The 13,983-nt window shown below is 35.5% G+C and overlaps 1 protein-coding gene across 1 annotated transcript in view; it reads right to left on the reverse strand.

The window, feature by feature from the left end:
• LOC101630606 (IQ domain-containing protein H-like) overlaps positions 1-13,983 on the reverse strand; it is a 65,461-nt gene that overhangs the window by 44,713 nt on the left and 6,765 nt on the right. The window contains exons 2-4 of the mRNA XM_004687646.1: positions 11,143-11,265; positions 10,197-10,291; positions 2,844-2,961 (exon numbers count right to left, since the gene is read on the reverse strand). Of these exons, the coding sequence (XP_004687703.1) occupies positions 2,844-2,961; positions 10,197-10,291; positions 11,143-11,265 (336 nt within the window). The remainder of the gene's footprint in view (positions 1-2,843; positions 2,962-10,196; positions 10,292-11,142; positions 11,266-13,983) is intronic.

The raw sequence follows: 13,983 nt of genomic DNA on the forward strand, positions 1-13,983 counted from the left end.
GGCCTAGGGTTCTCTCTTTAGGCTGAACCCTAGAATGTAAAGGGGTCACACTTTCCCTCCTTTAGTGTCAGGGGTATTCAGTAGAAAAGGCTCTGAAGTATGTCACAATATCCTGTACTGTGTTTTGTTTCATAGTAGCTTAGTTTTAAAATAGCAGATGTTTTATGCAGATATTTGTATGACTACAGCTTTTATGAATAAAACATTTTTAAGTGGCTTTTATTTTTCACAATTCAAAATGTCATATTTTCCAATAAAAACAAAAAAGTTCCCAACCATCTGAAACCCTACATATCCACAGATGTGCTCATATTGTGTATGTGTTAGGAACAAAGAGAAATGTGTGGACAGCTTTAAGCCAGTCTATTACCATTGATTAGCTCATGGGAGATCAGACAGGTGGTATAGACCAGGGGTGGACCAGTTAGCTTTGCGTTTTACATCTTTATTTTATGCTTTTTACCTAGTTACAAACATTTACTAACTTTAAATTTGGAGGAAAAAAATCAAATAACAAGTAAACACAGTCAATGTTCGCTTTGTTCAGTTATCTGCAAATCTCAAAGAAGTACTTTATAGCCCACTTCTACCTGCTACTTTTTAAAAACAAACAAACAAAAAAAACCTCAAAAGTTTAAGTCTAATGTAAATGTACATGCTTAAGTTATGTTTCTGAGTGTGCTTTTTGAAATACAGAAGATTAGTAAACAATTACTAATTATTATTCTCATTTATGATTGAACAATTCCTAATGGTTTATCACCTAAATTTTTTGTGAATTGGAATCCAAAAACAGTTATCCACTTTTGGAGAAAGACCACTTAAGGAAGCAACTGGGGTTTTACCTTAGTTTAAAATGTGGAAGTGAGCAATTAAAGGTGGTAATATCCCAGTTGGGTTTCACTACTACTTAATAATACCAGCTTTCGAGTTGGTATAGAAGGCTTGCAGAACAGCTGGCAAAACAGTGCTCTTTGTCATTGACTTTGCAAAGCAAAATCAGGGCTATCTTTTGTGTCAGTGGTTATGCATTTTTAAACAGATGTCACTGATATTAGAAATAAAACAGCTATAGGGATCCAGGCCCTGGAGGTGAAGTCAGGTGGGAAACAGCCCATGCCCCTTTCTAAGTGAAGCTCACTTACTCTCACAGCATTTGAAAGAACACAGTTAGGTTCAGCATACAAGATTTCTTATCTTTGTAAGATAAGAATTTTTATAAAAATTGTAAGGAAATTCTTAAGATAAGGGTTTTTATAAGATAATAATTTTAAGGAAGTTCTTTTGAGGAAATACATTTCTGACCACAGTTTTTTCTTTTTTAATTTCTGGAATAAGAATAGGAACTATTTTCTACAATTGTTCTAATTGTCCCCCTAGACCCTTGACAAAAAATTTTAAATTTAACTAAATGTAGGTATTTAATAGTAAGGAAGATGAGAAGTCTTGGCTGCTTTTGTAGCAGTGTGGTTTTATTTTCATCAAAACATTTCTTATTATCTTGTATTTTCTTATCCGCGGAAGTCTTCTCCCCACTAGAATGTAAGCTCCTGAGAGCAGCACCTGGATTGTTAATGCTAACATACCACCAGCAGGCTTGGTACACAGTAAGAACCTATAGAGAGGCTGAACAAACCCAGTGAACAAACCCAAGGGAGGAATGGGCTGCTCTGTAAGTGTAGAGGAGCCCAGATTGATAATTTACATGATGAACACATCCTGAGAGGTCACTGTGGTGGTTTCATTATTCATTCAGCAAACATTCATTGAGAGTCCTCTTGTATTATACAGCAATGCATAAGTTGTTGACATGGGGCCTGCCTGCCCTCAGTAAATTTATAACCCAGAGGGAGAATGGACATCAAAACAAAACTAAACAAAGTCATACAACTCAGTATCTAATTGCAAATTGTGGCACATGTGATGAAGATGAAGAAAAAGTGCAGGCTACTATAGTTAGGTGTTGGCTGCACATCTCAGTAAGTATACTAAAGACCACTGAATTAACACTTTAAAAACCTAGAACGTAAGCTCTTTAAAAAGGTGAATTTTATGGCATGTAAATTCTATTTCAATAAATGCTTTTATTAAAAATGAGCACCACAATGGCTAAGAGCCCTTCATTTTGGGTTCATAATCCATGTGCTGACATACACTAGCTGTATTCTCCAGAGCAAATTATTTAACATTTCTGTATCTTGACGTTTTCACTGATGACATGAAAACACCTATATTAACACCTCCTTCTAGGATTGTTTTGAAGGCAACAAGTCAGTATTCCCAAATACTGATGACAGTGCCAGACACCCTAGCAAGCTATGCTATTATCACTTTGGGGGAGTCAGGCAGAGAACAAGAACCAAACTGAAAGATCACCCAGTAGAGGTAAGCTTAGAAACATCTTGATTGCCATTCCTTGTCCCCTCAAAATTTCGCTTCTAGGTCTGTGTTCAAAAATTTGAAAGCATTCTCTTTTGATTTACTTTTCTTTCTGGAAAAAAGCTTTTGTCACTGAAGTTGACTGTGCCATAAACATATCTGACTGAACAATAACATGTTTTCTCATTTATAACACAAAGCAAGTTTCCTAATTTCACTCTTCATTTTTTCTAACAGTTTTACTGAAATATAACTGATATACTTTAAAAGTCTCCCTTTCAAACCATGAGTCAAAGTGTTTGTATATTCACAGGATGGTATAGCAATCACGCCTTACTCCAGAACATTTTCATTATCCCCAAAAGAAACTTGATGCCCTTAGAAGTATTCTCTAATATCCCCTCCTTGCAGCCTCTGATAACCACTAATTGTCTTTCTACCTCTTTGGATTTCTCTGTTCCTACCTTTATTCTTGAAAAGCCATGTGGGAATGATGTGTGCTGTTTTGGGGGTTGCCAAAGTCTACCCTCAGATTCCACAGGGAAAACAAATGACTTCTGATCAAGTACAGCTGGAAGATACCTAAGTTAAAAAGATATTAAACCAAGTTTGATATCTTAAAAACTTAATAAATTATAATTAAAAAGCAATGCATTCTAGCACAGTTACATTTTATAGGAAATATTCTATTGGTAATTGCAATAAATTAGACCAGTCTTTAGCATTTTACCACTATAAATTTGCAGTTGTTTATTAAGCATTAGAACTTCCAAGTCTGATAAAAACCATTATAGCATGAATAAAAAGTGCTATCTCTGGCTGAGTTTATATGATTCAGAAATGAAAGAATTACTACACTATAAAATATTTCTTGGTAAAGAAAAAATGCATAATGCTCTATTTTGTTTAATAAAATCAAATCACAGTATAGTTAGTGTTCAATATATTCAAAACTCTGATTCCTAAGCAAGTATACTTACATTCTTTAACTCTCTCCTATTTTACATAATTGCAGACTTAAGGAGCAAAGGGGGTTATTAAGCAGTGGGCAGTTCCGTGGGAGAAACAGTGTAAAAGCAAAATAAAGCTATAAGAATAAGTATGTGTATGTAATGTTATGTCTTAAAAATTCTAATTTCAAAGCCAGTTCCAGTTCCCTAAAATTGTCAACATTATTAAGATCAATAAAACCTGACTACCAATGACTTGACTTTTTGGCAGGTGTATGGTGATACCTACTTTTGTAAAGTAATTTAAGAAGCAAATTTTGTATGTCTGGTTTTATTCCAACAAGTAAAGAAGTTATTGTTCTCAACTTCACAACAAGGAAAAATCTGGGTAAACTGAAAAACAACTCTTTAGATTCATCAGAGAATTGAAATTTCAAGACAAACAGTTGTCCAGAAAACTGGAGAGAGAGGTGAAAAAACTCTGAGAGGGACAGTCTCCTGTTTGAGCTAGTGCTGGACACTCAGTGTGGATTATCTTGAGAATCAAAACTCTAGGGGGCCAAGTTTATGGGGGGGGGTTTGCATACTTTTGTGAATTTTACCTCTCCCATCATATTCTCACTGTGAAGATCAGAAAAAAATTTCCCCTGCTTCTGATGGGGGAAAGGAAAGACTCTTACAGAGTTCTAGTCTTCTATCTTCTGTAATGAAGGCCACCTCTCAAGAAAACTATTTTTCCAAAGCATTCTTGTACCTGAAAAAAAGGCAATTAGCAAACTCTTAATTCCCTCTGTTTTTTTTCCCTGTCTCACCTAAGAAGGGAAAACACTGAGAATGGCCTGCAAAGCTAACAGTCCAGGGGCACATACCAACTAAAAGACTGAGACTTCATCATAGGATTATTGAACGTTTCTTCCAAACACACTTTCCCACTGCATCTACAGAGCATCTGGACAACTGAGGACTGCAGAGATAGCAAGGCCCAGACCCTACTGGAAAAAGAGTTTCTAGAGAAACCAATGTTTGTAGGGAAGACAAAAACAAAGACAGTGGAGGAAATTGAAGTCTCAGACACTTACAGTTATAGCAAATAACAAACCAGTGTAACTATAGCTAAAACAAAGTTCTGCTAACCACTGTTCCTATTACTCAATAGATCATGATCCATTTTTCAATAAAAAGTTACAAGGCAAGAAAAAGCAGCCTGATGAGACAAAGCAAAGTTTAGAATTAGATTCAGACATAAAGGAGATGTGGTGATTAGTAGACCAGAATATTAAAATAACTGATTAATATGCTAAAGGCTCTAATTGAAAAAGTAGACAATATGCAAGAACAGATGGGTAAGCAGAGTTTGAAACTCTTAGAAAGAATCAAAATGAAATGTTAGAAGTCACTTATACTGAAAAATAAAATTCCCTTCAGGAACTTATCAATACCCTGGACACAACAAAAGAAAGAATCAGTGAGTTTGAAGAAATGTCCAAATAAACTGAAAGGCAAAGAAAAGAAACATAATAAGACATCCACGACTCATGGTACAATCACAAGAAGTGTAAGATACATATAAGGTAAATGTCAGAAAAAGAAGAAAGGAACAGAAAAAAATCTTTGAGTATGAAGAACTGAAAATTTTCCAAAATGAATGGCAGACACCAAGCCACAGATGCAGGAAGCTCTGAGCAAACCAAGCAGAATGAATTCCCAAAAAATTCCACCTAGGCCTATGATATTCAAGCTATGGAAAACCAGTAACAAGAAGATAAAGAAAAAACAACTACAGAGAAAGAAGCCTAAAAATTATACCCAGATTTCTCATCATAAACTATGCAAACATGAAGTGAATATTAGAAGTCTGGAAAGAAAAAACCTAGCAATTCAGTATTCTATATCCAGTGAAATTATTCATCAAAAGTGGAGGAGAAATGGAATGTGCTCAGACACAAATGAAGAAAATTTGTTATAAGACTGGTCTTGAAATAAATGTTGAAAGAATTCTTCAGAGAAGGAAATTTATGCAGGTCAGATAGGAGGTATATTAGGAAAAGCAAAAATCCAGGAACCTAGTCACCTTGTACTTCTTTTTGTCCCAAGGCCCCTAACTGATTTGCCTCCCTCTCTTAACCGTTCAAATTCAAATTTTGATCTCTGTCAGTAGTCTGTTCATGGCCTTTTGTCTATGTCAAGTTTTGTTTGTTTGTTTGTTTTTTTAATTGGCAAGAGCTCTTTGTTTTAAGATTAGCAATTTTTGGTATAATACCTGTTCAAATGTTTTTTTTCCAGTTTATTATTTTTTAACTTATGATGCTTAAATATTTTTGTTGCAAAATTTCAAACCCACAGGAAAATGAAAGAACAATACTTATCTACCTTGATACTAGGTTACCTAGTATTAACATCGTAGGTTACCTGTGCGTCACCTTTCTCTCTGTTATTAGAATGCAGTCATGTTCTATAGGCATGAGATGTGTGTGCTGCTTTGTAAAAAATCCAGAATAGATTTGTTCCAAGGTGTTTCAATAATTGAATGGTAATGCACCTCTTAATCTACACTCACCAGTATAGATTCAACAGAAGGCTCTTCTTTCCCTCTTATTTTTTCTCTATTATTTATTTGCTTTGTTTTTGCCCACACCCCTCTCCAACAGAGTATAAAATGAAGATTTCTGTGCAGTTCTGATAATGTTGGTACAGATGGCAGTCACCCTCCTAGTGTCAATAAGCAAAACGTGGTCATTAAGAACAGTGTGAGCAGATAAAATTTGTGAAGACCAGCAATGATGAGAGGAAAACCACACGTAGGCATAGAAGAAAAACATTGCCAAAGTGGGGATAATAGTGAAACCTATTTTGAAAATAATCCAAGAGCACTTTGAGTTCTTTGGAGAAAATATGCCATTTTTTTAAAGTTTATTTTTACATCATTTTGCACAGAAAATATGCCATTTTTGATAATGTCCTTATCATTGTTTTCTGAATGACAGCTAGGAATATCTTGCATTTGCTGGCATCCATCATTATTATTTTGTATACCTACTGTTTTTTGTCTCTATTAGACAAAGCTACCAGATTTTTCTGTGAACAATACTTGCTAAAAAAGACAATAATCTTTTGTGCAAATTGTGATTCTGGTTTTCAGGCAATTATGGGGTGGAAGACTACTATGTTGCAGACATTTGGCTAGACTGAACCTGGACCTCACCAACCTGTGCGACCTGGAACTAGTAAAGTCTCAGTTTGCTCATCTTTAAAAGGAAAGTGTAGTTACCTACTTCATAGATTTTTTTTAAGTCTTTTGCAAACTGCCAAGTGTTATGAAAATATTGATGATAAAAATTCATGATAATAAGAACAACTATTGGATGTTGTCCTAAGTCATTGTTAAGAGTGTATCAAGAATGAACTCTCTTGGCTTCCATAACTAGAATGAAACCCAGATATCTGAATAATTGTTGGTTCTTAGTTACTCATAGGAACTTCCTCTGCTGTCAAAGAAATAACAGAGTTCTGTTATAATATGGCCCCTCCATCAGAATAAGTTGTTGTTTTGAGCTTTTGGCCTCTGACATACAACAGATTTATATTTTGAGAGATAACGACTGTCCTACCAGCCTGTTTGCCAGGCCCCACACCTGGCTCAATCCAACCTTCATAACAATGGAGTAACAGATTTCTTAGCACCAATATTTCTTCACCAAGCAATGGCAGGACCCCGCTGAGGCACAAAGAATATTGATTCCAAAGAACCATGTGGATCCCAAAGATCACAAAAACTGTATTAGGAACACCAAGAATGTTTGTTAAATGCAGATTCCAGGTCTCTATTGGGGAGCCAGAGAAAGGACTGTAAAAGTTTGAGAACCATCACTCTAGACATATGGTCCCTTAAATAGTGTTCTCACATCCCAGGTGATACATAAAACAATGCCACTGGGCATGTGAAGAGAGTCTAAGAATTTCTATTTATGTAACATGAAGAATCATTTACACTACTATTTAATATATTCAGTTTGTCACTGGGTCCCCCACAAAGTCATGTCACCTGCAACTCTGGAGGCCTCCTGAGAGTGGGAGCTGTACCCTACAAAGGCCATCTTTGGCACATCTGCTTTCAGGAATTTATAGTATACACACTTTACCAGTATAATGGGTTTATGGATTCTGTTATTTAGCTTGAATTAAGAATGAAAAAATGAACAAGTATCTTCAAAAGACTGTAAACAAAAATGTGGCACTATAAACACACCTATACCCCTAAATTACATACAGTGTTGTAAACCATTGCTACCTCAACAAGGATAATACAATAAAAAAATAAAGTAAAACTAATTAATTGTATTTTGAAGATGGTTTAAGCATCAGTGCACAACAAAAAAATAGAATTTTTACTCCTAGTGACCTTTTCTTCAGCCATATTAGAAAGTAAAAATGATGATAATCCAGTTGAATTTATAATTAGCCAAAAAGCAAAAAAAAAAAAAAACTTAAAAATTATTCAAAAGTTGGATAGAAATATGGATTTTTGTGTGAATATTCAACCAGCATTCATGCTGATTCTCACCTAAATATAGAGTATGCTTTGGGATATAAGCAACAGCAAGTATGAAGCATCATGGTTAACAAGATTAAATAAGAATATTATAATTAACAAGCTTTTTTAAACAAGAGGAAAGTTTTTTCTGTTAACAGAGAAAACATTTTAAATGCTTATTTCACCTTTATCTCATTTAAAATTCTGTTATATATTGGGTTGTCAGAAAAGTCCAGATACATTTTTTGTGTAATAAAGTACATCATGACCATTCCAACAACCCACTGTTTTAGAATATATTCACTCTGTGAAATAAGTGTATAATTTATCAATAAGTAAACATACCTACCTTGTGGGTACATGCCCACATTCTTTGGCTGATAGCCATTTGGAGTAAAATGTTCTGTCCCAGCTCAAAACTTTCATGACTCGGTCTCCCCTCTGACCTGACTCAATGTTGACATTAGTAGCCTGTTCCTCTGTGAGTCATGCCAACGGTAATGAAAAGACACCCTAGCTTATCAAGGAACATCAGAAGAAAAAGTGCAATGACTTGGTCAGTCTGACTCCTCCCAGGTGTGAGAACCAAACAAATTCTGGGTTCTATAACCTGCTTGGCATATGATTCCTAGTTGGCCACAGCAGACTTTGAAGTCAAGTCTATTTGTGAGGTGTTCCTGCGAGTAGGCCCGGCTGTGACGCTCTATCAGGGGTCCTTATCCATTTTCCATTTCTATTTACTACTGCTGCTGCTTTTCTTCCTCCTTCAGCCACTTGGGACTCACACTTTGACTCCAGGGACTTGCTTAACTTTGAAGACCCACTTTAGACTTCACTTCAGTTTTTGCCGTTGGCCCACCTCATTTCCTTTTCAAATTGCATGCCACTTGAGCCCCATCCATAGCTATGACTGAGATGCTGCTGCCAGTGACTATACTATTGGACTGAATAGGAAAGAAAGTATCCAAGGATCACACCTGGGAACAAAATCCATGCCCCAATATCTTCCTTCACTTTTCTAGACAAGCATAGGAGGTCGGGACACTGCTTGGTAAGGGAGAAAAACTGCAAGAAAAGGTCTCTACCAGGAACTTACAGCTTGATTCTCTGTGTCTGCCACTGTTAGCATGTTATCATACCCTGAAAAATCTATAGCTCAGACTACCCTTTTTCAAGATAAAGGGACAAAGAGCAAACTGGAAAGAGGAGACAGATTTTCATTAGAGCTGGTGACAGAAATCTCTTCTCTAGTTCACTTCCTCACCTCTTCTATTCTGAGGCTCTCTTGTTTGCTATATGTATGCTCAGGTATTTGCCACATACTTTGGCCACCTGTACAGATCCCCTAGCTGCCATCTCTACTGGCCTCCCTCTCCAGGGCTACCTTGAGTTTGAGCCAAGAGTCAATGTAAGTTGGTAACTAACTTCTAATATTGTCTTCTTCAAGAATTCCTTTTATTGTCTTCCCTACAGATTTGTTTTTAAGAGATTGTGCATATTAACTTATTTGCATGTCATGCTTGCATTCCCAATTTAAACATCAAAGATATAAATGACAGAGGGTTGCCTCTACTAAGGGATGATTGATGCCTACGATACCACCTTCAAGTCAGAGAGGAGAAGGTACAAGAGCCACCCAAAGGCTCCACTTTCACTACTGAGAACAGGAACTTTCTGTCTATTGGTTTCCATGATTTCTTGGACTTTTTCTGAAAGTTGACCTAACTGTCTGTTATTATTCACTTATGCTTGGTATATTTGCAATGCAAATAAGGGCCACAGGGCTTTAAAGCTGAGTACAAAACCTTAATATACATTCACTCACATTCAGGAGGTCTATACTAAGAAGGTTCAAAGTAAGGCAAGGTCACTTCTCTTCAACTCATTCTAGTTTTATCACATATCTCTTGAGATGTATAACATAATGAATATTTCAAGCAAGTTTTTATTTTTGTTTTGTTTATCCAAAGCATCTTTACAATAAAACACCTATGCCAGGATAAAAATTGCAAAGAAAATATCAAGTGATTAGAATAATTAAAAATTGATTTTTAGTAAGATAATTCCTCTAGCAGTTAAATTTTGGATACCATTCAATAAAACTAAAGAGTCAAAACTAGGGCCCTGCAGTAATTGTCATGGGATCAAGCATTAGAACTCAATGAAAATAACCTAGAATAAACTTTATTAAAGTGCAGTTTCTGCCATTTAGAATGGGTATGAACAAAAACAGGTAAACTTTATCTTCATAGTTATCTGACCTGGGTGAGGAGGTTTTATTTTTTGTTTGTTTTTATTGTACTTACTTAGAAACTTGAAATACCTATTTTACTTACCATTTGGAAGGCTGAGAAGAATATAAGTTATCATCCTCAATAGGAGTCATTAACACGCGATGGTTTACAACATTTAAATACTTCTCAATGTGAATCTGTTACAGAAAAGTTAAAGTTTAGGCCATTATGGTGGACTTAAGATACTCAGCTAATTAACTCCATTTCATTAGGTTAACACTCTGAATCGTGTAATTAAGCCAAAAGACACAACATGCTATTCATTTATTACACGCCTAAGGTACCATTAGGCATTTCAAGGCCAAATTACTTTCACTATCCCAAAAAGCATAATAAACAACTGAGACTCAAAGCTTGAGTGACCGGTAGCACTCTCCACAAATGAAACCATATACAATGTTAGGAAATTGCTTAGCCAGGTGAATTTACTAGGCAATATGGACATGGTGTAATAGCTTTCTCTTAGAGATTTCAAGCCAGCATCCAAGGAAAGTATTTGGCCTTTAGGTAACAGATTATTTAAAACGGCCAACCCAAAGACTCCAGCTGGGTCCATCCAGTAATATAGGACAATGGTGTGCTGGTTTGATGAGGTTACAATGTATATTACATCTCTCACAGCCTCAGGAGCTGAGTAACAAAGCTTATAACAAGTAGGTAAAGTCTGAAGCAAGAGCAGAGACAGTTACAGGTCTAGAAGATGGAGATGATCCTCATCTGGACCATGTGCAAATTTATAAAAATTTTAATTAAACAATTGAAATTTAGGATCAAAACACATTTGAGAGTAATCACTGCATAATCTTACATGAGTACCATCTTAATTTGTGGACTGTGAATTGTTATAAATCAATCACTTATTAATCATAATTTAAAGCAAGATCTCTGTTAGGGATTTACATGAGGGTCATGTGAGGATAGGAATTCTCTTTTGGAGGAATCATTGTCTCCTTTTAGTATTTTATTTCACATCTAAAGTTCTACTTACTCTTAATCCCATTTCAGTCCTTTTGATTGCTGCTTCGAGATCCTGAATGTCTAGAGTCCTTCCTTTTTCTTCAAGTGGGAAACTTGTTAATTTTTCCTTTAGTTCATAAAGATCATCATGGACCTGTGGTTTAAATATACAAAACATTGAAGAGTACCTATGTAGGTCACCTAAAATAGTTGCTTATGTTAAAGGCTTGCAATTGGCTTAAAATAGTAGACACTAAAGTTGACCTATGGTTGACTGAAAATAACTGTGTTTATGGTTCTAGGATATACCTTATGAAAATGTTTCATTGTTGCCTTTCAGTTTTCCTTCAATTTTCTATTTTTCCTTCCTTCATTAGAAATCAATCCAAGACAAAGCTACAACTCAAGATTTTTGCATCTTCAGGTAAGAAAAGAGTTGAACCAGAACAAGGTGATGCCAGGCTAATTTCAAGTAATTGGTTAAGAGGTAAGGACAGAAAATTCCCAGTGAAGAGAGGGTCTAGTGGAAGCAGTACTTTTCAAGAGTATTGGCAATGTGTTAACAGCCTGTTGGTTTTCATTTCTAGCTGGATCTTTCCTGAAGGAGCTGTTACGTAGTGAGGCCTTGATTTTTGTTTTAAGTAGCCAAAAATGAAATGACCATTTGTATTATCCTTAGAAATGAACTTCTCTCCAATATCAAGCACCCTTGGACTAAAATGGTGGCTATGAAATTAGACAGCACAACATTCTTTGTATTCATATTAGAACCCAAACTTGAACAGATAAATACAGATGGCACCAATTATTGTATGGGCTGCTGCCACAAGAAAAACATTTTGTTATGCAAATTGATAAACCCAACACCTGTTTCAGCAAGAGTCACACCAATAACAATCTGCAGACTGGGTTGCTAAAGGCATTTTGAAACGGTTACCTTTTCTCTGTTAGCCTAACTGAACTTATACATTGATCCAGGCTATGTTATCAATTACTCTTGAATATCCCCATGGAGCCAAGTATTCAAAGCTTAGGCTTTGTCTCTTTTCACTGATGGGCATCACAGTCTGGCAGGCACATCTGGTCATTTGTACTCAGCACAAATTGTCATGTAAAGCCTTCAGGGCTTTCAGATTGAAATTTGAACACACCTACTGTTTCCTTGTAGGTTCTGAGGATGAAGATGTACTTCTTTTGATTGTTTTGTCCAAATTACTGCTGTAAACTGATTTATAGTCTGTCTAAAGAGAGTTGGCAAGTATAAAGAGGCAGTTCAAGGGCAAGACCACTTGGAGGCCCATGGGTTTTTTTTTTTTTTTTTTGGTTCATACATTGAATGTATGGAATTCTCTTCTTATAGCACCACTATTTGCATTTGTAGCTTCATATATCATTCTCTGGTTATGCCTGTCATTTGCTGGAGGGATACTTACTGGGAAATCAAAGATCTGGCTTCTTCATCTGCCTTGTGTGGACAATTACACTTCTTTATTGAGTTGTGAAATGATATGTAATAGGCCCAGTACATAGAAATAACTCAGTAAAATGCAGATGAGCATAATTCTTAACTCCTATTAATTGCTACTCACACGATCCACATGTATACCATCCCAAATTTCTCTAGTTCATCACCAAGTAAAAAGGTTACTCTATTTCATTAAATTTTTGATTGAAAATGAGATAATGTATGTGAAAATGAGTGACGATAGGCTTTGGAACAGATAAGAACTGGAATCCTAGTTTCTCCTTTTTACATCATTCTTCATCTTTTGTGCATTTTTCATCTCAGTTATAATCCCCATAAACAAATTTTAATTTTATTTTGAAATGTGAAATCTTCACACACCAGTGGTCCTTAGTAAATGTTCCTAGATTTGAATTGTCCTCATTCTTTCTTAAGAACTTTTTACTTTTCTTTCCAGATATTTTCTTCTTCCCTCTGAATAGCCACACATCTGTTTGTATAATTGTAATAGAGACCAGTACTATAGGAAATGTTTCATCAGATGTGGGTAGGCAAAGAGATTGAATTCTAACTCTCTATTCCTTCTTCAGATAAATCCAATCTACCATAGTAAATTTTGTCTGTTGCCCATTATCTTTGTGATCATCAAATGTGTGGCTTTGCACAGATTTCCTACTTGGACACAGATACAGACAATCTTTTTGATAGTTTAAGGTAAAATAAAGGCTTTAATAGAAAACCCTTAAAAGCACTAATGCAGCAAAGATTTGCCTTAGAATTTTAAAGCTTTATATTGTCAAAGGCAGTTTCATAATTCCATTTCATTTATTTCAGATATAGATACGTTGGCTGATTTCTTCTCTTCCCTTCTCCATTCATTTTTGTTGTTGTTGTTGTATGCTCTTGGCAAGCCAGACACAGGAAATGAAATGAGACAGCAATCAAGCTGTCAAATAACTAATATTTCCAAGGTTGGTAACAACATACAACTGTTGGGTCTTTGAGATATGATTTCCAAAACTAATTAAAAAGATAATTTTGAGCGTAAGACTAGGTGATCCTTGTTGCACAAACGTTAGGCCAAACCGGCACTTATATATATTAAAAAAAAATACCACATACCACATTATCATCTATCAAAAACAAAAACAAGACTTGTTTTGTTTTGACATAAAGAGCCCTTTTTAACCTAGTGTCCATTAAAAAAATTTGATGCAACTCTTTCTTCACTTTCACTGGTGCACACTGAAATTTCACTTGAACATTTCTCATAATAAAGCACTTATCTTTTGCTCTTTAAAAAAATATAATAATTACTAATCAAAACCATCCACCAGTTTAGCAAGGTAGCAGGTTATAAAATCAACACACAAAAGTCAGAGGCTTTCTTATACACAAACAACCAAG

Source organism: Condylura cristata, unplaced genomic scaffold, assembly GCF_000260355.1.
Source record: "Condylura cristata isolate star-nosed mole 26May11 unplaced genomic scaffold, ConCri1.0 scaffold00023, whole genome shotgun sequence".
In the NCBI taxonomy this organism is placed as follows: domain Eukaryota; kingdom Metazoa; phylum Chordata; class Mammalia; order Eulipotyphla; family Talpidae; genus Condylura; species Condylura cristata.